The sequence below is a fragment of the Ascaphus truei genome, chromosome 1 (assembly GCF_040206685.1).
Source record: "Ascaphus truei isolate aAscTru1 chromosome 1, aAscTru1.hap1, whole genome shotgun sequence".
Taxonomy (NCBI): Eukaryota; Metazoa; Chordata; class Amphibia; order Anura; family Ascaphidae; genus Ascaphus; species Ascaphus truei.
The window spans coordinates 549,759,847-549,786,679 of NC_134483.1; the positions used below are offsets into that span (position 1 = coordinate 549,759,847).

Below are 26,833 nucleotides of genomic sequence, written 5' to 3' on the forward strand. Positions count from 1 at the left end.
CATCTGTGTTTTGCTTGAGTTTTGTGTGCCTACTGCTTTCTTTGTATCTATATAGCGAAGATGTTTTGATACATTGAGCATGAGGTGCCTCGTGCAATATATGCGTATGCGCATATACGTCCATATACAGATTAGTGTATGAAGGCGCCATATTCGAGCCCATGGCTGGACCCATTAGTTGTAGAAAAAAGTTCTTTTGGAATTTGAAATTTTTTTTATGCAATATGATTTCGATAAGGAGGAGTGAAAGTTCTGATGGTGGGCCCAAATGGTCTTGGAATGTACTTAGAGATGTTCTTATCGCATCCAGTCCCTCATTGTGAGGAATATTCGTATATAGGCTGGATACGTCTAGGGTCACAAGTAGACTCGGTAGGATCAAAAGAAAGATTCGAAATCGTGACAATAAAATCTGTGGTGTCCTTAACGAAAGAATCCATGCGAGTCACCAGCAAGAAGAAGTCTACGTACTGTGATAATGGGTGGTGTAGTGAGTCTGACTGCTGCAGCGGGAAGACATATAGTCTAATACGGCATCTCTCCCCATATTCCCCCACTCCTCTCTGTGATAATGGGTGGCACAGAGATCCTATAGCAGATATAATAGGTCTCCCTGGTGGCAGTGTCGTAGATTTATGGATTTATGCTCCCCCCTTCAGCTCACTCCTTTCCCCCCCCCTGCAGCTCACTGCTTTCCCCTCCTCCCCCTGCAGCTCACTGCTTCCCCTTCCCCCTGCAGCTCACTGCTTTTCCCTCCTCCCCCCCTTCAGCTCACTGCTCCCCTCTCCTCCCCCCTGCAGCTCACTGCTCCCCCCTCCTAACCCCCCTTCAGCTCACTGCTCCCCTCTCCTCCCCCCTGCAGCTCACTGCTCCCCCCTCCTAACCCCCCTGCAGCTCACTGATCCCCCTCTCCTCCCCCCTGCAGCTCACTGCCCTCCCCTCCTCCCCCTGCAGCGCCCTACTCCCCCCTGCAGCTCACTGCTTCCCCTCCCCCCTGCAGCTCACTGCTCCCCCCTCCTCCCCCCTCCTCCCCTGCAGCTCACTGCTCCCCCCACCTCCCCTCTTGCAGCTCACTGCTCCCCTCTCCCCCCCCCCTGCAGCTCACTGCTCCCTCTCCATCTCACTGCTCCCCCCTCCAGCTCACTGCTAACCCTCCCCTGAAGCTCACTGCTTCCCTCCCCCCGTGTAGCTCACTGCTCCTCCCTCCTCCCCCTTGCTCCCTCCTCCCGCTCACTGCTTCCCCTCCCCCTGCAGCTTACTGCTCTCTTCACCCGTGTAGCTCACTGCTCCACTCCCCCTGTAGCTCACTGCTCCCCCTCCCCCCTGCAGCTCACTGCTTCCCCTCCTCCCCCCCTGCAGCTCACTGCTCCCCCCCTGCAGCTCACTGCTCTCCCTTCCTCCCAGCAACTCGCTGCTCCCCCCTCCTCCCCCTTGCAGCTCTCTGCTCTCCCTTCCCCCCTGCAGCTCTCTGCTCTCCCTTCCCCCCTGCAGCTCACTGCTCCTCCCTCCTCCTCCCCTCCATCTCACTGCTCCCCCGTCCAGCTCACTACTCCCTGTGGCGAGAGGGGTAAACCAGGCCAATAATAAAGGCATTATACCCGGCTGGTTAACCCTAAACCCTGTTGGGAGTGAAGGGGTTAAAATGTATTTTCCTCATAATCCCGTTTTCCCTATACCACCGCTATTAACCCTAAATCGTGTTGAGATGGAAGGGGTTAACTGTATGTTCCCCACACTGACATGTTTTCCCCTACACCACCGCTATTAACCCTAATCCCTGTTGGGACTTAAGGGGTTAAAATGTATTGTCCCCCTAATATCATGTTTTCCCCTACACTGTTATTTGTGTCCCTGTTTTGCAAAAGCTAGCTGCAGATTACTGGATGTATGTGAAATGTGCTAATTGTATTTGCGGCACTAGGAGAGAGCTAGCACTCTAATTTTTGGAGTGCAGCTAAGTATAAAGAAACTATACCCATACATATAAGGTTTATAACAGTAGCATAAGCAGGACATACTGTTATAAATAAACCGTATTGTACTGGTGTTTTTAAATGTACAGGCAGGAAGCTTTTCCTGGCAGGAATGTATTAACATGTAAATATGCTAAGGGTGGATGAACTGAGGGATTTCTCAACTCTGTGCTTCAGAAACCCTGCAGAGAGAGGGCCTCAATGTCTGTGAGAAGTCCGGAGTTGAAAACCCTCAGCAATCCGAGGTGTTAAAGTGGCCAGGATACCCCTGAGTATCAGATCCTGGTATGCAGGAGGGGCCACTCACACTTGGTAGCCAAACCCCAGACGTACTGTCGCCAGGTAAGAGGTTAGACCCAGTATGCTAAGCAGCTTAGGTGTCAAATTGACACATGCTCTGTGCAAACCAGGAAGCCACTTCTGCCCATGCTATGATCTACTGGCAAGTCTGGGATAGGGGGGGGAAAGTGTTCCCACAGAAGGGATTGGATGTGTATGTTAGGTATAGGACCCTTAACCCAATAAAGATGCCTGCAGCCCAGTCCCAGAGAGATTCATCTGATTTTAACCAAGTTCCAGCGTCTGCGGTTCCGGAGTGTGAAGGGTTAATTTATATCGCAACGAAGATTTACACCCTCTTCTGGAATTTGTTAGAGCTAAGGGTTCCCGAACGAACCCTGTAAGGACTGAACAAACTTTTTCCTGTTGGCTGAGAGAGAGGGCTGGCAAGTTGCACCCTAGCCAGGAACTGCTACACGGATCCTTTTGTGCACCCACTTGCATGCGTGCAGGGGTGCCCAGTGACTTTGTTTCGTTCCAAAGACATTTGTTTTCGTTTCCCCATCCCAGTAAGTGTTTTATTGAGTGTATATTGGGAAGATTTCTGTGTCTGTCTGAAAAGAAATAAATTACAATTTATTTTACTCAACTTGTTTGCTCAGGGCAGAATCCCGGTATTAATTTGTGTATAACTCTTGGTCTCCTGTGACACTCCCCCTCCCCCCTGCAACTCACTGCTCCCCCCCCCCCGGGCAGCTCACTGCTCCCCCTCCCCCCTGCAGCTCACTGCTCCCCCACCTCCCCCCTGCAGCTCACTGCTCCCCCGCCTCCCCCCCAGCAGCTCAATGCTCCCTCCTCCAGCTCACTGCTCCTCCTCCCCCTCCCTCCCTGCGGCTGACTGCTCCCTCTCCCCCTCTGCAGCTCACTGCTCCCCCTTCCTCCTGCAGCTCATTGCTCCCCCTTCCCCCCTGCAGCTCACTGCTCCCCCTCACACCGCAGCTCACTGCTCCCCCTCTGCAGCTCACCGCTCCCCCCCTCCAGCTCACTGCTCCCCCTCCAGCTCACTGCTCCCCCCTCCTCCCCCCCTGCAGCTCACTGCTCTTCCCTCCTCTCCCCTGCAGCTCACTGCTTCCCCTCTGCAGCTCACCGCTCCCCCCCTCCAGCTCACTGCTCCCCCTCCATCTCACTGCTCCCATTCCAGCTAACTGCTCTCATTCCCCCCTGCAGCTCACTAATCCCCTCACCCCGTGTAGCTCACTGCTCCCCCTCCTCCCCCTGCAGCTCACTGCTCCACCCTCCTCCCCCCCTGCAGCTCACTGCTCTTCCCTCCTCTCCCCTGCAGCTCACTGCTCCCCCTTCTCCCCCCTGTAGCTCACTGCACCCCCCTTCTCCCCCCCTGCAGCTCACTCCTCCCCCGCCCCCTGCAGCTCACTGCTCTTCCCTCCTTCCTTTCTCCCCCCCCCCCTGCAGCTCACTGCTCCTCCAGCTGACACTCCACCAAATTTAGGTGTGTTATGATTAAGCTGTGTGGTATGGTGTGATATCCTTTTCCCTGCAAGAGGGTAAAGGAGCTTAGGCGGGACTCTTGGGGCCTCAAGCCATTCTCATGGGATGGAGGTGCTGCACCATGAGGAGAAAGCCTGCCCTGTTGCTGCTCCCACACAACATCCACGGAGCAACTCAGACCTCCTGTAACAAGCAGGTGAGCTACAGCACCAGGAAATCAGCAATGTAGTGGCCAGATCTTCTGTGGGGTGGGGAGGGGGGGGGGGGAACAGGTGGTATAGAAACACCAACATGGAGCTGCGAAGTTGGGTCCAGAATGTAGATGCGAAGTCGTGGGTCAGGGTTGGAGAGGTGAGAGTAGTAGGGGTCACGTAGTTGAGGTCGAGGGTAGTAGAAGTTAGCGTAGTAGGTATCCAAGCCGAGGTCGAGGGTAGGAGACAGGAGGGTAGTAGGTAAATCCGTGGCAAGGGTCCAGGTGAGCTGCAAGGAAAGACAAAGCACAGCAAGGCAAGGCAGGACAAGGGATAACAGCGTGCTTGCGACCAGCACAACGTCACACGGTACAAAATGTTGGCTCAGCCAAATTGCAGAGGCAAAGACTGAGCATATAAAGGGTGAATCAGCCAACCGGTGAACTGCTGGTCAGCAGAGGCTGAAAAGTGAAACCAGAGTGTTGATTCGTTGGTGTGCAGAGTGCACACAGCAGGAGCTGATGAGGAAAGCCTGCAGCAAGTCAGAATCAAACTCTGGAGCGGAGCTTGCGCCCGATCCTCACACTAGCTTTTTCAGATTCACTCAACATTTAGATGCTGTGATCTCACTTTGGAAGACGTTGGTCTGTGCAGTTGTCACCCTGCTCTTGCACTATCCCAAAGACCTTTATCCCGCCCCCCGGGTGGAACTACTTGTAAGTTTCAAAGAAACGTTTTATTTCTACTACCCTCCCCTTTTATTTGCTGTTACTGACTGTACGTTATATTTTTTGTACTGTACCATCCTAGATTAAGCTCCTTTAATCGCTCTATTGTTGTGACTGAGTGTTAGCCGGCATGATTTTGTGTAACTTGTTACCTTCTGTATATTGTGATTTTTGCTCAGACGCTACCCCCTCGGGAGGTTAGACTCGGGTTGTTACTGTGTGTGCCTTGTGATTCTTTAATATTGCTGTGTGCTCTCTGGGAGACGGGAGCTACCGTCCCCCACATCTGTCCCTCCCACTGCAGGGTGACACAGACAGGACCTACAGTCCCCCACATCTGTCCCTCCCACTGCAGGGTGACTTAGACAGGTCCCGCAGTCCCTCACATCTGTCCCTCCCACTGCAGGGTGACACAGACAGGTCCCGCAGTCCCTCACATCTGTCCCTCCCACTGCAGGGTGACACAGACAGGTCCCACAGTCCCCCACATCTGTCCCTCCCACTGCAGGGTGACACAGACAGGACCTACAATCCCCCACATCTGTCCCTCCCACTGCAGGGTGACACAGACAGGACCCACAGTCCCCACATCTGTCCCTCCCACTGCAGGGTGACACAGACAGGAGCTACAGTCCCCCACATCTGTCCCTCCCACTGCAGGGTGACACAGACAGGTCCCGCAGTCCCTCACATCTGTCCCTCCCACTGCAGGGTGACACAGACAGGACCTACAGTCCCCCACATCTGTCCCTCCCACTGCAGGGTGACACAGACAGGTCCTACAGTCCCCCACATCTGTCCCTCTCACTGCAGGGTGACACAGACAGGTCCCGCAGTCCCCCACATCTGTCCCTCCCACTGCAGGTTGGCACAGACAGAAAAGGACACATCCCATTTTACCATTTTCTGTCACTGCAGGGTGATATATACATCCCTCTCTCTCTCCCCATGTGTAGAATGATATTGCAGTGAAATACAAGTACAATATAGATCAGTAACTGCAGAGGTCACCACGGGGTGAGACGCTTCCACACGGACCAGAGGACCAATTATGGAGCATCTGACTAACTCACTGATGAACAAGGACAAAAGGCTGATGACTGAGATGATCTTGAATCACACCCTGGAGATTATCTACCTGCTGACCAGAGAGGTGAGAGCTACTGGGGAATGTCATAATGACACCACTCATCTCATTTCACCAGAAAAGGGTGTTTAAACAGAAAGGGGCTTCCATCTATAACAATACCAGTGAGAATGCATTGACATAATGTGCATCAAAGCCCACCTTTTGGCTTCTTGATACCGTACAAAGCCTTCAAAGACGTCTGTGAATATGACATTCATGTCTGAAATTGAAAATGCTAAGTTGTAAAGCCTCCTGAATAGGATGTAAAGCATCTCTAGGGCCTTTGGTTGCGGTCCGTCGCCACTACAATTCACTGCCGGGCAGGTCGCCGCTGTATAATTCGTCAAATGAACTTCGGCCGCCCTATACTCCTAGTCCCGTGGCTCCTAGTCCCGTGACCAACAGGACGTAGCCTCCCTCCGCACCATCTTTACATGTCCCATAGGACATTTAAAGAAGGCCTGCTGGAGCAGCAGTCACGGGACTAGGGTTGCGGAATTAGAAGCGTAGGATTGCCGAAGTTCATTTGTACAGTGGTGACCTTGCCCGGTGGTGAGGTGTAGTGGCGGCAGACCTCCAGTGGCGCTTTGGTCGCAGCCAAAGGTCCCATTCCGCTTGCAGATCTTGACTGGCATATGTTACGCCGGGCAGAGCTAGTATTATATATATTATTAAATAGATGTATTGTGCCTGTGCTACATTATTCTGCAATCGCCAGCGAATGTTTCAAGTCCTGTAATGATTACATGTTATTTATAATGTGATGTTTGTACAATCCATGATCTTAATGTGATATAATGTACTTGGGTTCTGGAAGATACATGTTTGTGTAAAGAGAGATCCTGGGCTCTCTACATATATTTTAAATATTCTAAAATGGATGTATTGTGCCGGTTACATTATTCTGTAATTGCCACAGAATATCACAAGTCCTGTAATGATTACATATTATGTGTAATGTGAATATCCTGAAGCCAGGGTCACGTGTGATGTGTGAATAGCTCCAGTTAGCTTTAACTCAGCCCCCTTTCCAAAGCACACGAAGTCCGGCTATATTTTCTTCACTTTATTGGGAAAGGATGATTCATATACAGGCACTTGTGGATGGTATATAGTGGTGCTTTATAATTAGGGGCAGGTAAAAAGGATTAGGCCTTGCCGGGTGGAGTAACATAGAAGGGAACTCACTCTGCCAGTGTCAGGAAGTAAAAGACAGTGGTTATTGCTTGTGACACAGCAATAGGGTAAGGTTAAACTAACTGTCAGCAGGGACAGGGGGGAATGGAAAAGCCCATTAATTAGGAGGACTGGAGATGTTGCCAGGGCAACCAATGGTGTGACAGACTGGAGGGAAAAGGCAACATAATGTATCCATTCCATCTGCACTGGGAGTGAAACTGCAGGGAAACTTACATCCAAATACAGCTAGCAGGCAGAGCTGCCAAGGGAAAGGGGGGGGGGGGGGTTAAACAGAGAAGGCTGAAATGGGTATTTCTGTTCCAGGACAGTGAAGTTTGTACAATCCATGACCTTTGTGCTCATATTGGCACAGTGGGGTCAGTGAGTGTGGTGCAGTAAAGTCAGTGATACAATAGACAGAGTTGTTGGGGAGGCCACTGAATAGATTACGTGAGGATAGAGCTGGTGACACGAGATTTGCCCCTCTCACTGATAAGCAACAAATCTGCAGGAATATGACACATATCCACGATTGTCTCTTGCTCTGCACAGGGATATTTATTACTGTGTCCCAATATGTAGGATTATATAGTTGTGAGGAAGAATGGTGACCGTATCACAGACAGCAGCAGGCCCTGTGTGCCAGAAGGATTCTGCAGGACCCAGAGACCCGACATGGATCATCCAACTAACTCCCTGATACATGAGAGAAGCAATGACAAGAAGCTGATGTCTGAGAAGATCCTAGAACTCACCAACAAGATCATTCACCTGCTGACCGGAGAGGTGAGGGCTGCTGGGCACTGTTACATTTTACCATCTTTATGTCTTCATTCAGCCTGGTCTTGTACAAACTTTGTTCCATGTATCTGTATTTTCCTCTCTCCCTTGCTCACCTGGCTTTCCATAAGTAAAAGATTCTTACAGGACCAGTTATTATATCTGGATACTGAGTGGGGGATTCTCTGTGTTTCAGGTGCCTATAAAGTGTGACGATGTTGCTGTCTATTTCTCCATGGAGGAATGGGAGTATTTAGAAGGACACAGGGAGTCTTACAAGGATGTGATGGAGAATCACCAGAACCTCAGCACACTGGGTAAGAGGAGGTTCCTCTCATTGTAATAGGGACGTCAGTCCTGTGGGGATCCAGCAAACAGGAGCTCAAGTTACACATCGTTTTCTTAGCTATTTTTAATAAAAAATACTTCATGTGAAGTTTGTATCAGGAACAAGAAAGAATTTACAGAGCAGGACAAGCAGAGGTTCAACTCTGTCACCAGCTGGTGTTATCTCCTTTAGCTTTCAATAATACCACTGTTAAATAATGCACCACTAACCTCCACATCGGTACCAGACATGGGTCGGTACCAGACATGGGTCGGTACCAGACATGGGTCGGTACCAGACTTCGGTCGGTACCAGACATCGGTCGGTACCAGACATCGGTCGGTACCAGACTTCGGTCGGTACCAGACATCGGTCGGTACCAGATTTCGGTCGGTACCAGACTTCGGTCGGTACCAGACTTCGGTCGGTACCAGACTTCGGTCGGTACCAGACATCGGTCGGTACCAGACTTCGGTCGGTACCAGACATCGGTCGGTACCAGACATCGGTCGGTACCAGACATCGGTCGGTACCAGACATCGTACCTTTTACCTCTGTCGGATGTTTTCAGCTCATCTAACTTAACCCTGTGTGTTGCAGAAAGACATTTAAGAAAAGTGCAGTTACCAAAATCTTTTCTTTAATAGGTTTGCAGAAAATAGCTATATAAAAAGGTTAACGCACTTGGACAGTAAGTCTAACGGCTTAGACAGTAATCTAAAGAAGTACATACCTATTGCAAGTAAGGATGTGTAGTTTATACTAAATTAAATGTTTCACTAAACATTACTCTAAGCTATTAATGAACTTCTTTAGTCACTGTGCATTTCTTTCCAACAGATGAATCCATGCGCAGAAATACACCTGCAGGATGTCGCACCCCTCTCTGCTCGCCAGGTTGTGTAAATGACGATAACCGTGTCATTAAACATGATCATGCAGCATATTGCCGGTGGAAACCTAAACCAAGCAAAAAAACGAAAAAACCTGTGAGACTTATGGCTAAGGATTCAACTGTATGTGATGTAAAGTACAATTAATAAAAGGGATGGACAATTTAACTTATGAGGAGAGGCTAGCTAAATTAGATGTATTTACATTAGAAAAGAGGCGTCTAAGAGGGGATATGATAACTATATACAAATATATTCGGGGACAATACAAGGAGCTTTCAAAATAACTATACATCCCACGGGCAGTACAAAGGACTCGGGACCATCCCTTTAAGGTTGGAGGAAAGGAGATTTCACCAGCAACAAAGGAAAGGGTTCTTTACAGTAAGGGCAGTTAAAATGTGGAATTCATTACCCATGGAGACTGTGATGGCAGATACAATAGATTTGTTCAAAAAAAGGTTGGACATCTTTTTAGAAAGGAAAGGTATACAGGGATATACCAAATAAATAAGTATACATGGGAAGGATGTTGATCCAGGGAATAATCCGATTGCCAATTCTTGGAGTCGGGAAGGAATTTATTTTTGGATGATATGACTCTGGTTTTTTTTTGTTTGCCTTCCTCTGGATCAATAAGTATAGATATAGTATAATGTATCTGTTGTCTAAATTTAGCATAGGATGAACTTGATGGACGTATGTCTTTTTTCAACCTCATCTACTATGTAACTAAGACGTCTCACAGCCTCCCACATTTATACTCTCAGAGAACATACAGGGACAGAATATGCAGCTACTCATATTAAGGAGTGTGGCAAAGAAAACACCAATGCACAGAAAACTCACAAGAACTTGTATCACGGAACAAGAATCACATTTCTGCCTGACCCCCCTTCTGCTTGTCAGCTCCTTAAGTTCAGCTGCATGCATTTGTTCCGCACACACACACCGTGCCTGTGTGATGTATCAATATGTTGCTCTTTCTGCCTGTGAGCAAGTAGCCAGTGAGTTGCTACAGCAACCTCTGAGATTCTTCTCAGAATGGGCTGTTCTGCCCTCCCCTCTTGTTTGTTTCCAGGTAGTCTGTCCCAAGACTATTTCTGCTACCCACATTCCCCCTCACTTCCTTTTCCACCTAAGATCACAGTGAGTACAGACCTGTCTGCATCCACCCCTGGTAAGGCCTTTCTGTCTTACCGTAGTCTAACCTCACGCAAGCATTTCTGACAGAGAAGCACTCTCTACTCACACTACACCTACAAGTACCCATTGTTTTCTACTTCTGCGATAAAGTTAAGAAAGACATTAAGGACTTGTGATGCTTTGGAATAGGGAAGACATGAGTTAAAGCTAACTGAAGCTATTCATACCTCAAAACGTGACCCTAATTCCAGGATAACTTGTCAGTAATGAAGTTTGAGTGCAGTGAATGTGGTAAAATCTTTATTAATGAAACCGCTTATACAATTCACCAAAGAACACACACCACAGTGAGGCGGCACAAGTGCTCTGAATGTCACAAATGCTTTACTTAAAAGCCTTTTGTTTGCTCTGAATGTAGGAAATGTTTTAACAGAAACCCAAATCTTATTCAACATCAGAGATGTCACACAGGAGAGAAACCTTTTGTTTGTTCAGAATGTGGGAAATGTTTATACAGAAACTCAAATCTTGTTACTCACCAACTAATTCACAAAGGGGAGAAGCAGTTTCCTTGCTATGGGTGCAAGAAAAGCTTTGGTATGAAGGATTATCTTTATAAGCATATGAGAATTCACACAACATTGAAGACAAGTGTTTTCTTTGAACATGGACAATGTTTTACCAGCACCACAGATCATGTTGTACATCAGAGAATTCACACGGGAGAGAAACTTTTGTTTGCTCTGAATGAATGTGGGAAATATTTTTCCCGAAATTCACATCTTATTACGCATCAGAAAAGTTACACAGGAGAGAAACCATTTCTTCGCTCTGAATGTGGGAAATAGTTGACTGAGAAATCAAACCTTGTTGAGCATCAGAGAATTCACACTGAAGGGAAGCCTATTCCATGCTCTGAATGTGAGAAATGCTTTATCCCGAGACAGACATGCTTGCATGATCGGAGGAGGGTCCTGGTTCAACATAGGAGCCACATGACACTGGTGATATAAGCGTTAAAGATCTGACATTTTGTAAGGGCATTACTGCTTTACCTTGTGTTTTTTTTATATTGTAAACTATTGCACTAAATGACACTGTTGTGTGTCTCCACATTCTTCTCTTTTATTTATTTGAATCTAAATTCTTTTAAGACTTCAGGTGGCTCACATTTTAATCTTGTCTGTAATGGTTACATATGATCATAACACTTATTGTCTCTAATTGTACATGAAATGTCGGTAAATATAATGTATAATCTCTGTTCATATAACATAGCCTTGTATTGCCAACATAAGGCTAAGGCCCCGCTGCACGCACCCGCACGGCCGCCATGCTTGCCGGCGGCGTGTGCAATTCACTGCACCGCGATCTGCGGTTCAGTGATTTTTTTCCGGCGCGGGGGAAGGGGCGTGGCCAAAACAGGTGGGGGCGTGGCCATGATGTGAGGGGGCAGGACCATCGCACAGCGCTGCAGCCCGACAGCTCCACAGCAGCCCCTCAGCCCCACAGCAGCCCCTCAGCCCCACAGCAGCCCCTCAGCTCCACAGCAGCCCCTCAGCTCCAGAGCAGCCCCTGCAATTGACCGCTTCTGTAGCCGCCTCCCTTCCCTCATTGGCTGACTGCTGCACCACGTGACGCGTCAGCGCTTCTGATCACCAGAAGCTTGCAGTATCGGCCGGCTGACACGGTACAGCACGCAGTCAGCCACGTCTGAAGGAGCCAGTGGGGACCTCCAAACTGGAGGACAGGAGCTGGTGGCCTGCTGCCGCGCGCCGCCGGACGCAGCGGGACCAAAGCCTAACTCTGTGCCCAGGACATACTTGAAAACGAGAGGTAACGCTCAATGTATTATTTATTTATAAAATATTTTAACAGGAAATAATACGACACCTTCATGTGAATGGGAGAAAAAATTGCAGTACAGGAATGATCTAATAATACAAATATTGTACTCAAACTGAGAAGGCTGGTGGTATCGTTATAAAAACTGGTTAAAAAAAATATACCATATAGTCAATTTAGTCAACTACTGTACCAAGAAATTGTTCATGCTAAATCAATTTTGATAAATGATCAATCCTAAAAAGGTTTATAAAGAAGACTAAACAATTTGCATCTTGCAGGCAAAAGTTTAGCTATGCCACAACTTAAAATTAAAATAAACTCCAATTGTAGAAACACCTATACAAATAATGCTAATTCAATTTAATTTATTACCAAATACTATGAATTAGCAAATTATATAAAAAATATTTTTAAATACACATTGGAATGTGTTTAGCGATTCCGTGATATTACGAGTGTTCTAGCACCAATTAAATTACAATTTCCCAAAGCAATGCGGGAGTCTGGATTACATTGTCTCCTAACAAATAGTCTGGCAGTTTTACACGTGAAAAAATCCCCTGTACGATGTGCCTTTTTATTGCAAAATATCAAAATTAATTTTGCTGTAAAACATTAAGTAATCATTCAGTCCGTGGTTTTATTCATTACAATACGGCTTGTGTCATTTAAATATTAACTTGTGACTGCGGCCTACAATATTTTGGAAGGTGTGTGTGCGTAAGGGGTTAATAACACCCAGCTATCCAGCTGACTCACCTCCCTGCATTAATAATGATCACTAGCTCCCCAAAACCGTCACTCTACACCCCAATTATGCTGCAGACACCAGGATTAATTTAATAAGGATTAAAAACCCCAAGAGTCATCGGTCCTATCATAGTTACATAGTTACATAGTAGATGAGGTTGAAAAAAGACATAGGTCCATCAAGTTCAACCAATGCTAAATTTAGACAACAGATACTTTATTCTATATCTATACTTACTTATTGATCCAGAGGAAGGCAAACACAAAACCCCATTAAGGGGAAAAATTAATTCCTTCCTGACTCCAAGAATTGGCAATCGGATAAATCCCTGGATCAACATCCTTCCCATATATACTTATTTGGTATATCCCTGTATACCTTTCCCATCTAAACAGATGTCCAACCTTTTTTTGAACAAATCTATTGTATCTGCCATCACAGTCTCCATGGGTAATGAATCCCACACTGTAACTGCCCTTACTGTAAAGAACCCTTTCCTTTGTTGCTGGTGAAATTTCCTTTCCTCCAACCTTAAGGGATGGCCCCGAGTCCTTAGTACTGCCCGTGGGATGAATAGTTCTTTTGAAAGCTCCTTGTATTGTCCCTGAATATATTTGTATATAGTTATCATATCCCCTCTTAGATGCGTCTTTTCTAATGTAAATAAATCTAATTTAGTTAGCCTCTCCTCATAAATTAGATTGTCCATCCCCTTTATTAATTTGGTGGCTCTTCTCTGCACTTTCTCTAGTTCCATAATATCTTTTCTTAGAATTGGTGCCCAAAATTGTACTCCATATTCAAGGTGTGGTCTTTCTAGTGCTTTGTAAAGGGGCATAATTATTCTATATATTCTATATATTATTCTATCTATATTCAATATTCTGCCACTTCGGCACACAAAACGTTAATTTGATTTACACGTTACATCATAAAAAATACGTTTTGGTTTATTAATTTGAATCTATTTTTGGGCTCAGGCCAGAATGACCCTGGAATATTTTGTGTGTTGTCTAAAAGTGGTCTTATCTACAGGTACTTTAGAAAAGTTGGAACAAAACGCAAGGACTTCAGCCGAGGCCTGCAGCAGGACTCGGGCTGCATTGCGCTATATCCAAAGAAGTTGCCCAGCTGATTGGCGATCCTTACTCACGCTGTGAGCCTACCATCTAAGGACGGCGATTCCGGAGTAGAAATGCGCTGAGATTATATGTATATATATATATATATATATATATATATATATATATATATATATATATATTCTCACAAACGCTGCTTTAAAATCTTACCTTTGTAAGTGTGCCTGTTTCCCTCCCCCTACCTTCCATTTCATTTATTAAATGTACTTTTTTACGCTATGGGGTGTGCGTTTTCTGTTCTTTTTTTCTAGGTCTACCTTGTGACGGTGATGGGGTAACCAGGTCATCAATAAAGGTATTATGCCCGGCTGGTTACTTCTGAAGCATATTTGTGCGTTCAGATTGTCTGCTTTTGGACTCATTGGTTGTACATAAAATGTATGTGAATTTGTGTGTTTTACCTTTCCAGGAGTGCTAACCAGTGCAGATTCACAGGCTATGAGTTTAAAGGGTTTTTTTTTGGTAAAAGTGTTGTCACATTGTGTCTAGATAGAGACGTGGCCAAGAGTTGCTGGCCACCCCAAAAATCTATCTGGGAATCAAGTCAGATTCCCGGGGGCATATAGGCACAGACCTCTGGTCAAAATCCTCCCTCGAAAAGTTACGCGACTCACCACCAAATTCCCTGGTTCAGCACAGACCAGAAAGGGGCATAGCGATTTGAGGTGTCCCCGAACCAGTCAAGGGGTCCCTAGTATAAGGGGGATGCCCTAGTGCGAATATAGAGTAAATAATAAACAATGTATTAAAATAAGGACACCCTATCCGCAAGCAATAAAAGGTACAAATTCATACAGAGATAAAAAGTTGAACCAGATGAAGCTGTAATCTCTTACTTTGAGAGATGGAGCATTGCCTTGGGGGCTGATAAGTCTCTGAGGAAAAATGTTCTAATTCATGAATTAGTAGATGGTGTTGACACTGCAGGTGAGTTCTATTTAACCCCCTGAGTCCTGTATTACTCCCGTGGGGTGGTGAGGGATGTGCAAGGTATATGACCACTCCGGTGGCTACTGGGTGGATGCAAATCCTCTTCAAGGTAAGATATTGTGTAACCCCCTGCTCCTGGAGGGGAGACCCAAACTACGCTAATTCGGGATATCGCTAGTGGCGCGCCCGTCAGCGGGGACCTCTGTGTAGACTTGAAAGCAGGTTTTGCAGACCAGATGCATATGTAAAAGGTCCACTTGCCCACAGTAGATGCACACCGGAGTACCTTGAATGGTGAGCAGTTTCCAGGGAGCCGAGTGGTGCCGTGAAGTCCTGTAAATCACACATACTTAGATGCGCTGATTAGTGCAGCCGACATGAGTAGTCAGCCCAGCACCTCCGCCACGGGAACTACAAGAGATGGAACCTCACACCAGCTAACTGTTTCACCGCCGGGGAAATCCTCCAAGAGCTGATTCACTAGCTTAACGTGATGACGTATGCCCAACGCGTTTCGTCAGCTATGACACTGACTTCATCAGGGGTGCCAAAGGGCTGTGACAATAGTCTATTTATAGCAGAATTTATGTAATCTGATTGGTTGAGAGAAAATGGTCAATCAGAAAATGTTCACGACCATATTCAGAAGGATCTATTAATACCAGTTTCCTAACCTTAGAATCTTTCCAAATAACTTTATTTCCTAGATCAAACATCCATCCTCTTTTCTTTTTTTTTGCATGACATTTGTACCAGTGATATTCTCAACACTGTCGCTGTGCCATATACCAATTCTAGTCTGCAACCATCCTGGTATTTCGAAAGAAATTTTCAAAGAAATCGGGGAGCGAGAAGAACCGGAGGAAACAAAAAAGAAATATAGTGCAACACCGTATAGCAGAGTGAAAAAACAATAAGCTTAGGCAGACTGCACACTCACAATCTGGAGTAAAAGAAAATCAGGCATCGGATCCCAACTGGACTCTGATGAATAATCTGGAGCTCCACGGTGTAATACTCAGCGGTGGAGATGCACAAATTGCCACATAGAAAGATAGCAATATAGTGCAGATGGTAATAGCAATGTATTAGATCAGGTGAGTAATCGCCAAAAGGGAACTCACATGATGCAAGAAAACATAAGGCCACGGTCCCAGTGTGCACTGTAGCACGCGCGCCCGGCAAGGGAAGAAGATGCCGGAGACTGCAACAGGTGGGCGTGGTTGGGGGTTTCCAGGGGCAGGCCATGACCTCACGCAGCTGGTTCACCCTCATTGGCTGACCCGCCGGCGGGGGTGTGGCCACCCCTTTCGTCGCAAATTGTAAATTCAATTTGAATGTCTTTGTGAAAAATTGTAGTACAGCGCGGCTGCACATCCCGTGCGAAGGTGCATACTGGGCCCAGCCCCATTGAGGGGCGGTGTTTGTTCACGCAGTGCAGTAGAAGGCACTGGGACCGCAGCCTAAGGCATTTAGAATAAGCAAGGTAAAATCAAGGTGGTGTGGTGCAGTCTCACAACCCGCAGTGTTTCCCTGGACTTGCATTGGAGAGCTGGCGCCGGCAGCTCTCTAGGTGCTCGGGTGTCCCCTGCTTTTCGTCTTGTGACCCATGTGACCGGCGTGATGACGTTGATGCCTCCGTATGATGACGCAGGTCTGGAGATTGTGTGACCTAGCAAGCTACAGGGTCGGCCAAGAGATAAGGAATCAAGAAGAAAGATATCTTCCCCTATGCCATTAAGTCTTCAGCAATCTGTATACAGCCCTCCTTTTCCCCCCATTTCCAAAAAACAAAGAGAGGGATAGGGAGCGATCAACTAAGGGCCATACTAATTTAATGAAAATTCGATAATTGTCAGATGGGTGCAAAACTGTGAACTGAAGTGAATCAGGAAAAGTGGCGAGCACACAAGTGAGTGTACTCAAAATAGAATTCACTTAGATGCACACCACATACATATAAAATATAACCTTTATTGACATTATATAAAACATATATTACCGATAATGTAGGTGTAACCAAAATCTTAATGTAGATTTTGAAATCACACCTTTCCTTTAGTAACTGTTATTCCATCTTTATTGTTCTAACATATACCTGATTCATACTAATTTTTATATATTTATATTTTTATACTTTTTAAGTATGATATGCTGTTCCAAGTCTGTTATTAATTGACTCATACTATTTCTACTAATTAATGCTTTCTCTCTCTCTCTCTCCCCTCCCTAACCACTTCGCCCCTCTCCCCCTCATTAACTGAGTTATGCGAAATGAATGCTTTTATAATATTATATTTTTAAATACATTTTTTGGAGTTAATAAATTTAATCTATGTAATATATTTATATTTTAAGCGCCGTATTTTTGGACCACATTTCCGCAGGGACATTTGAGGAAGCTCCATAGCTGGAGGGAAACGTGCGTCGGGCACGTAGTGATGTTGTAAGACTCCTAGCTGGAAGTCTTTTATTTTAAACTTGACGAATTTGCAGCTGACCAACAGTTACATCTTCATAGTTTGATTATGGTTTTCATCTACTGGCACTAACCTGCTGTGCCTGCGTTTATATATGTGGTGCCTAAGGCTCATTACACGTGCAGTGATATCTGTGTTATTCAGGTGCAGTGCTGGGTCGTGATATTAGGCTTTTCCACAGTTGAACCTGATCGTTAAGGGAGTTCATCTGTTCCTGCTGTATACACCTCTAGTTTTTATCTGGATCACATTATACCTATGATAATAACTGTGTATCTGACCTAGTATCACCATCATATTAGGAGCAGTGTTTTGATATTAGGATTTTCCATACCCATATCTGTTTATTAAGGGAGCTCTCTACCTATGATTGTAACTATATGCACTTACCTGGTACTATCATTATATGGTATTTTTGGTGCAAATTAGGTTCTGATCCTAGGTGGTTCACCCATACCACTGCTGTATCTGCCTTGTATCTCCTAGATTATTAGTTTAACGTGCTATTAAGTGGTTAAATATCTAGATCAGATGACAGACAGTCGTCAAATTTATTTTAATTTTGGTTACACCTATGTAACGGGTATTCCCTGTGAATCCTATCGCTACTACCATGCTGCGTAATTAACAATTGAATGATCACGTGATGGAGTCACAAGAGCATTCACAGAAGTACATTTGGGGTGCACATCACAATAAACATTTTTAAATTTTCTAACAATGCTATAGTGAAAAAACCAAAGTGAAAAGTGAAAAAGTGAAACTTATATATACAATTAAAACACGTTGCGCTGATGATATAAACCCTTAGCAAGAGTGTTAAGTGATAACGTATATTTGCCGAGTACCTGGACCTATAAGCGTTAATCGCTGATTAGTCCTCCTGCCTATTAGTAACAGAGTAAAGTCCTAGGTATTGAACAAATTATTGCCATGCTGCGTAACCTGCGTGACTCTCAGGAACCTAAGTCTCCGCTGCAGAGCCTGGGGACCATGCATATATTACGATCTCGTGGTGCAAAGCCTCCACCTGGGAGGGATCCCAACGGAGTGGGAGAAGGCCCTCACAGGAAATAATCACATCAAGCGAACAGTGGCAGAACAGAACTGGCTTTACTGCATATAAAATGGTTAACAACAATTAACAGGTGTCCCTCCCTTGAGGGGACACTAAATACTGCGTTTGGCAACACGCTTTCCCTTACACCGGGTGATCCCACTCCGTGTCCATAACCCCACACAATCTGTCCACACCCTTTGAGGGAGAAAACATATATAACTGCGCAGTCACTAGTCCCGTAACAGTAATAAGCAATAACGTTGGTGCACTTGCTGAACGGAGTTACCTGCCGAACACTCCAGTGCTTGGGCCTGCAACGGAACTTCAAAAAGGATCGGCGGACAGAAGAACACCGAAACCACCATCCGGGGCGATCCCACCCGAGATGCCTCTGCAATGGCAGCAGCGGTATAGGCCCAAACCTCTGGTTGTACGCACAGTGTCGGCTGTGTCTATTCTGGACTTTCTGTATAGTAAGGGGCAATGTCCCTGACTGGGGCCGGCCCTACAATACTCAACTGTAGTGACTTAGGGCTATTTGGGGCCTAAGGGGCTGCTGGCCTAGTGCAGAGAGTCACTGACTCCTGCACCTTACCTCCTTCCCTTAGCTGCTCCCGACACCAACTGAACTGCGTACTACAAGCCCACGATATGTATCTAATCCCTTGCAGGGAGATGCTGCAGCCCTAATGGCTACCCTGGCATCACGTGGGGTGCTCCTGAGACTCATGGGAGATGTAGTCCCTTACTGTGAGCCCTCTACTGTTTGGCTGCTCCTCGCTCGCATCTTCTGCGCATGCGCAACTCTGCCGAGCAATAATAGCGGCACCCTGCACTTCGAGCTGCCGGGACCTTAACAACGCGACCGCACGCGTTCCCGGCAAACGGCTGTAAGTGCAAGGGGGGGCCCTGGCTACATCCTCCCCCTGGCGAAAATCCCAACGTCCTCGCTTGGGACACAACTCCATATAACTATTTACAAAAGTTATATAATGAAAATAGCACAACGAAATGAAAATGAAATGAAACGAATGATAATGAAAAACTTCAACAACCAATGGCGATATTACTTATCCTCTTTAGATCAAATTGCTCAACTCAGTGAACATATTTATAACGGAGGTTAGCTTGGCTTTAGCTTGCTGCTGAGATTCATAGTGAGGTGCCCCTAATGAATCATACGCCACTCTAATGGGAGGACATCTCACTCGCTGACTTTTGTGAGTTTCGGTCTCGATGTCTTCATTTTGAGAGATATCATCGTAGGCTTGAGGCCTAGACTCAGGCAGCAGGCGGATCAGTTTGAGGAAAGTCTCTCTGTACTTGAACATTGTCTCTGTATTTGAGCATTGTCTTTTTGTGGCACAAAACTCGGGGAGTTAGGATCTAACGATTGATTACGTGATGAGGTCTTTGCAGATGACGGTTGAACCGCAGGCTCATTACCCGTGGTTCCTTCAAGAGGTGCCCACCAATTTCTGTTGGATGTTCCCTCCAAAGGGTCTTGAATTAGTTCCTCTGTGGTCTCTGAATTCCCATTAGACTCTTCATTCTCATTGTCATCTACTAATGTTTCTGGCTCAACTTCTCCTAGTTGTGGGATAGGTAACAGATGATTTCGGTGCCAGACCTTGATCCTGCCATTCGCGTCACGTATGCGATAGACAGGGAGACCCGGCATTTGGGATTCCACATGGAAGGGTCCCTCTCTCCAGCGATCGGCTAATTTGTGCTTGCCAGGGATCCCTAAATTGCGCAGCAGAACGGCGTCTCCCGGTTGAAGTTCTCTGTACCGTACTTTATGATCGTACCTCCTTTTGTTACTGGCGTTCAGTCTGGCGGTAGCTCTTTCTGCTAACTGATAAGCCTGGTGTAGACTGTCCTGAAGTCTTTGTACATATTTATAATGAGCCATATTTGGTACCCCATCGGTAGATACCCGCAGGCGAATATCAATTGCCAATCTGGCTTCTCGTCCAAACATCATAAAGTATGGTGTGTAGCCGGTGGATTCGTGCCGAGTGTAATTGTAGGCATGGGCCAAAGCCTCCACATGCTTGCTCCACTCCCCCTTTTGGGAATCCTTCAGTGTGCCCAACATATCTAGCAATGTCCGATTAAATCTTTCCGGGAGTGCATCTCCCTCAGGATGATAAGGGGTAGTCCTTGATTTCTGAATATTCAACAGAGCCAATAATTCTTTGATCAACTTGCTCTCAAAGTCTCGTCCCTGATCCGAATGCATCCTGTTGGGCAGGCCATAATGCACGAAATATTTCTCCCACAGCACTTTAGCCACCGTGGTAACCTTCTGATTTTTGGTGGTCAAAGCTTGTGCGTATCGCGTGCAATGATCTGTCACTACTAGTACATTCCCTATACCCTTCGAATCAGGCTCGATACACAGAAAGTCCATACAGACCACATCCATAGGGCCAGAACTCTTGAGATGGCTCATTGGGGCAGCACGAGTGGGCAGAGTCTTTCTGTGAATGCATCGTAAACAATTTCGGCAATGTTGTTCAATGGACTCCCTCATTTTGGGCCACAAGAACCTGTCTCGTACTAAACCCAGAGTCTTATCCACCCCCAAATGTCCATGATCGTCATGTAGTGATCGTAAAACTAGGCCTTGCAGTCGCCGGGGTAGGAAGAGTTGTCGACGATCAGGATGATTGTGAAATTGAACAAGCCGATAAAGGAGCCCGTTATCAATCTCGAATTTGTCCCATTCTCGCATAAGAAGGCCTACCTCAGTGGAAGGAGCTCGTTTCACTAAGGAGGGATCATTGTGCGTAGTGCTTCTCGGGTAGCCGCCGCCGTCGGATCACATGTCTGTGCTTTTACCAACTCCTGCCAAGTGAGGATAACGTTTTGAGTTATGCCCATGCCATCAGGGTGACAGTAAGCCTTTGGAAGGCCTTGTGGTTGACACCCTAAAGAATCCACGACCTTTACCACTGAGAATGCCACTCTATTATTTACAATAGCTGCCGTGGAACACATGGCTCGCATTCCTGGCCCCGGGATTTCTTCCCAAGGCCGTCCTCTGAAATCTCGTCTAACCCCGATCTTCTAGAGAGTGCATTGGCACCTATATTGAGGGGTACCGGTTTGTATCTTAGAGAAAAACGGTACGTGGCGAGATTAGATGCCATCCATCTCTGACCGGTTGCATCTAATTTGGCGGTTGTTTGTACATAGGTCAGGGGGTTGTTATCCGTTCTGACCTCGAAGGTAACTCCGTAGAGATAGTAATGTAACTTTTCAGATATAGCCCATTTGAGAGCAAGAAACTCCAACTTATGAACAGGATAATTCTTTTCACTGGGGGTCAAACTTCTACTGGCATAGGCCGCCGGTCGCAGCCCAGTTGGATACTTCTGATGTAGTACGGCTCCCAGTCCATTAAAGCTGGCATCTACGTGCAGGATTTAAGGCTTCTCAGGGTCAGCATAAGCCAGGACTGGAGCTTCCGTTAAACTCTTTTTAAGCCCGGTAAACGCTTCTTCAGAGGCTAGTGTCCACCGGTCCCCGAAGGGTGTTCTCGGAGTATTCTTCTTCTGGCTGGGTTTTTCTGGATATACTTTCAGCAAGTCGTTCAGCACGGCCGCTTGCTTTGAATATCCCTCTACAAACCGCCGATAGTACCCGCAAAACCCGAGAAAGGACCTCAGTTCCATTACATTCTCAGGTCTCGGCCAATTCACCACCGCTTCTACTTTGGCCGGGTCAGTGGCCACTCCATCTGCCGATACGATATGTCCCACATAAGTGACTGAAGTTCGACAGAACCGACACTTGTCTAGAGAGAGTTTCAATCCTTCTTGACCCAATCGATCCAATACCTTCATCAGCCGTGTCCCGTGTTCTTCAAGGGTGGCCCCGAACACAATTATGTCGTCTAAGTATATCAGACATTCACGAGGACACATGTCGCCAATCGTCTTCTTCATAAGCCGTTGAAAAGTAGCGGGGGCGCCACAGATACCTTGGGGCATCCGGGTGAATTGATAAAAGCCCAATGGACAGATAAACGCCGTCTTTTCCTGATCAGCTGGGCTCTTGGGTACTTGGTAATACCCCGACCGAAGGTCCAGCACGCTAAACCATTGGCTTCCTGACAAGGCACTGAGGATCTCTTCTATGCATGGTAACGTGTATTGGTCCGGCACCGTACATTTATTCAGAGTTCTATAGTCCACGCACAAGCGTACGGACCCATTCTTCTTACGGACCACCACAATCGGCGAGGCATAAGGGCTTCGAGAGTCGGTCACTATACCGGAGGCTTCCATTTCGTGCAGGATACCTCGCACATCGTCTACATCTCGAGGTGCTATACGTCGAGACCTTTCTTAGAACGGAGTCTCATCATTCAGGCGGATGGTGTGCTGAGCGCTTCTACTGCATCCCACATCCATCTCGCTCGTAGAAAACACTCCTCATCTCTCTCTCAACTGATCACATAGCCTCTTTTTCCATTCCTCTCTCAGGGGAGACTCTCCAAAATCAAATTCTAGGTCCTCAGTCTCCTTCCTCACACAGTCGACATAGACGGTTGCTGTAGCGTCTACTGGATCCACCGGGTACGCTCTACCCAACCGTTGCCCTCGTTTCAGTGACACCGTATGAAGCGACATGTTCTGTATGGTCACCTTAATTTTCCTAGGGATTCTCGATGACCACTCTCGTACTTCAGGTATCATACGATATCCCCAATGGACTTCAGCCTCGGGAAGGGTCTCTAGCTAAAAATATCGATCCTGTTTATACCGTTGGGGGTACGCGATCAGGGCCGTCACACACTGTACTCCCCCTGGCGAAATCTTCAGTAACCCTGGCTCTAGATTAGAGATATCGCCATACACTTCTTCATATGCCACACGTTCTTCCCGTAGACTAGGGGCTATGTCCAAGGAGTCCAACAGTAGTTCACCGGCTTCTTTCAGGAAGGAGCGAATCACCGACCGTACTATAACTGCATTGGTGCCCAGTATGATGGGGGCTCTTGGGTGTTCTCGAGCCTCAGGGCAGACCAGAGCTTCCACCAACATGGGATGCGACTTGTTAGTGTTCAGCTGGAGAATGTCTAACTTGACCGCCACTATTCCGTCAATGGGGTAATCGTCCTTGCTCAGTCCCCACAAGGTCATCTTTTCGGCGGACTGCAAGGGAAGTTGGCTAAGGTGTTCATCATAAAATGGCCGATAGATAATGGTCACCTGTGACCCAGTATCCATCAATGCTGAAGAATAGATCCCTTCCACAATGATTCTGATTATGGCAGTAGGTCCTACTCGGCAGTAAACGCCTGATGGCGGATTTTCTATTGTGACAGCCTCTCTTGAATCTTCTGTGGCCCCCTCGAGTAAGGCCGAGGAGGAAGTGAGAGCTTGCTGTGCCCGTACCATGTAGGTCTTGCCAACCGTATAGGGTTTCCGAGGATTGAAGCAGAACCTTGAGATATGTCCATCTTCCCCACAGTTGTAACAGCGTACGCCCTGATGGGGTCTTGCCTGGCCTGAGAACCGAGGGAGTGATCGAGACATATCAGTGGCCTCTACATCTTTCTTGGTCCCCCTTTCTTTAGGTACGGGGGCTTCTTTCGTATCCTCCTTGCGGCTGTCCTTGCCTTTCTTACGGGTGTGAAAATGCAGTTGGACTTCATGCTTCCGGATATACCGCATTAACTCCACATAGTTGGGTGGAGTGATGGAATCGGGGGCACCCCGAATCAACATTGCTGTTGTGTCCAGCGGGAGCGAACCTTTCAGTAACTGCTTGTATCTATGACGGTCCACTTCTGCAGCCACCACAATCTTTTTGGACAGAAGAGTTCCTACAGACAGCTGGAGCTTGCGGGCGAACTCGGACAAGTCTTCTCCTTCCCCTTGCCGAAGAGCTTTGAATTTTGCCATCAGCTCATATTCATCATCTTCGCACACAAAGGACTGAGTGAGCATTTCTACTAACTCCAAGGCCGTCACCTCTCCTTCCACTTCCCGCTGCGTTCGGACCAGTAGCGCAGCTGCGGGTCGTAGGCTCTCCACTAGCCGTTGCCGTTTGACGGCCTCGGAACATGACCATTCAGCTAATATCTGGACAGTATGATCTTTCCAGGTTTCAAATCCGTCTTCTCCTGTAGGTGTCGGCTGGGTCCCGGAAAAGAGCTTTAATTTCCTGCAATGCTGCGGTTGAGAAGCGAGAGTTATTGTTTCAATGATTTGAGGCATAGTTAGGTTCAGGGGAAAATCCCCCAGGGATGGGACCACTGTCAGCCCCGAAATTTCCAGTTGGAAGGGCTTGAGCATTGGTTGAGAGTTCATCTGGGACAGGGGACGACGGTGATTGTCTCTGAGCCCAACTAGTGGCTCCCTCAAATGCACTTGGGGAAAATGTCACTCGGGGTGGGCGAGAAGCACGGGCAGGGGTACTTGAGACCTATCGTCTGCCATGTGCTAATATGGGGTTCATCCGCAACCAGTTCAGTGGGGGAAGAGCGGTTAGAGGTGAATATCTCTCTGATTTCAGGTAGGGCTGCAAATACTACTGAATAGCCTCCGGGCGGGGTCTTGGGGCCTTGTAAAGTCTGTGGCACATGGTCCCGATCTATCTCGCGCCCTGCCGTAAATAATATGGCACTCCATTCAAAGGTGTGGTCATATTCTCGTGGCCCTGCTCGCTCCAAAGTGTTAACACCCAGCAGTATCCCTAGTGAATCTCGTATTTTGCTCGCGGATGCTGTGAATGGAACGTTCCCTACAGCTACATGACTGGAGGGTTCGCTGACTTTGAAGGCCCACGCGTCGACTTCCGGGCTGGACGGGGAGAACATAATGAGCAACTTGGGTAGTTATACACAATTTTACTAGGCACCCCAGGTATCTATCTCAGCAGCGCCTCCAAATGTAACGGGTATTCCCTGTGAATCCTATCGCTACTACCGTGCTGTGTAACCTGTGTGGCTCTCAGGAACCTAAGTCTCCGCTGCGGAGCCTGGGGACCATGCATATATTATGATCTCGTGGTGCAACGCCTCCACCTGGGAGGGATCACAATGGAGTGGGAGAAGGCCCTCACAGGAAATAATCACATCAAGCGAACAGTGGCAGAACAGAACTGGCTTTACTGCATATAAAATGGTTAACAACAATTAACAGGTGTCCCTCCCTTGAGGGGACACTAAATACTGCGTTTGGCAACACGCTTTCCCTTACACCGGGTGATCCCACCCTGTGTCCATAACCCCACACAATCTGTCCACACCCTTTTAGGGAGAAAACATTTATAACTGCGCAGTCACTAGTCCAGTAACAGTAATAAGCAATAACGTTGGTGCACTTGCTGAACGGAGTTACCTGCCGAGCACTCCAGTGCTTGGGCCTGCAACGGAACTTCAAAAAGGATCGGCGGACAGAAGAACACCGAAACCACCATCCGGGGCGATCCCACCCGAGAGGCCTCTGCAACGGCAGCAGCGGTATAGGCCCAAACCTCTGGTTGTACGCGCAGCGTCGGCTGTGTCTATTCTGGACTTTCTGTATAGTAAGGGGCAATGTCCCTGACTGGGGCCGGCCCTACAATACTCAGCTGTAGTGACTTAGGGCTATTTGGGGCCTAAGGGGCTGCTGGCCTAGTGCAGAGAGTCACTGACTCCTGCACCTTACCTCCTTCCCTTAGCTGCTCCCGACACCAACTGAACTGCGTACTACAAGCCCATGATATGTATCTAATCCCTTGCAGGGAGATGCTGCAGCCCTATTGGCTCCCTGGCGTCACGTGGGGTGCTCCTGAGACTCATGGGAGATGTAGTCCCTTACTGTGAGCCCTCTACCGTTTGGCTGCTCCTCGCTCGCGTCTTCTGCGCATGCGCAACTCTGCCGAGCAATAATAGCGGCGCCCTGCACTTCGAGCCGCCGGGACCTTAACAACGCGACCGCACGCGTTCCCGGCAAATGGCTGTAAGTGCAAGGGGGGGACCTGGCTACACTAACATTATCGGTTATATATGTTTTATGTAATGTAAGTAAAGGTTATATTTTATATGTATGTGGTGTGCATCTAAGTGAATTCTATTTTGAGTACACTGTCTTGTGTGCTCGCCACTCTCCTCCCATTTCCCCTTCACTTCCACTCATATCACTTATCCTGGGTGAGTAGATGTGATGTGTCCCCTGGTAAGTGCCAGGTTTTGGCTGTCCTGTAGCTTGCTAGGTCCCCATGGGGGACGCCCAGCTTATACATCACTTTATTAGGTACTTATACAGCCTAACACCATACACAGCAGTGCTTGTGGTTCCTTTATTTTACTCAGGGAGACTCTGCGCATGTGCTGTGGTCATTATACAGGAGTAGCGTGTACTTGACAGACATAGGTTGCGTTCTGCACATGCGCGGGACTTCCTGTGCATGCACGCTTCATGGTGACTGCTGTGGGTAGCAGAATGAGTTGTTAGGGACACGCTGTGGTTGCTGTGCAGCAGGGTA

At 47.3% G+C, this 26,833-nt stretch overlaps 1 protein-coding gene across 4 annotated transcripts in view; it reads left to right on the forward strand.

The window, feature by feature from the left end:
• The window catches only part of LOC142468279 (gastrula zinc finger protein XlCGF66.1-like), a 74,083-nt gene that overhangs the window by 36,972 nt on the left and 10,278 nt on the right, over nucleotides 1-26,833 (forward strand). Inside the window, exons 3-7 of one of the 4 annotated variants that reach the window (XR_012788616.1) lie at nucleotides 5,634-5,830; nucleotides 7,568-7,771; nucleotides 7,962-8,082; nucleotides 8,741-8,835; nucleotides 8,934-11,456. Coding sequence is in view for 2 of the 4 variants with exons in the window: in XM_075574669.1 (XP_075430784.1) it covers nucleotides 5,729-5,830; nucleotides 7,568-7,771; nucleotides 7,962-8,082; nucleotides 8,934-8,990; nucleotides 13,767-13,891 (609 nt within the window). In the remaining 2 variants the exon portion in view is untranslated. Of the gene's footprint in view, nucleotides 1-5,633; nucleotides 5,831-7,567; nucleotides 7,772-7,961; nucleotides 8,083-8,740; nucleotides 8,836-8,933; nucleotides 11,457-13,766; nucleotides 14,094-26,833 lie in introns of those variants that run through there. The other 3 variants (XM_075574669.1, XM_075574679.1, XR_012788615.1) reach the window with 3 other exon arrangements.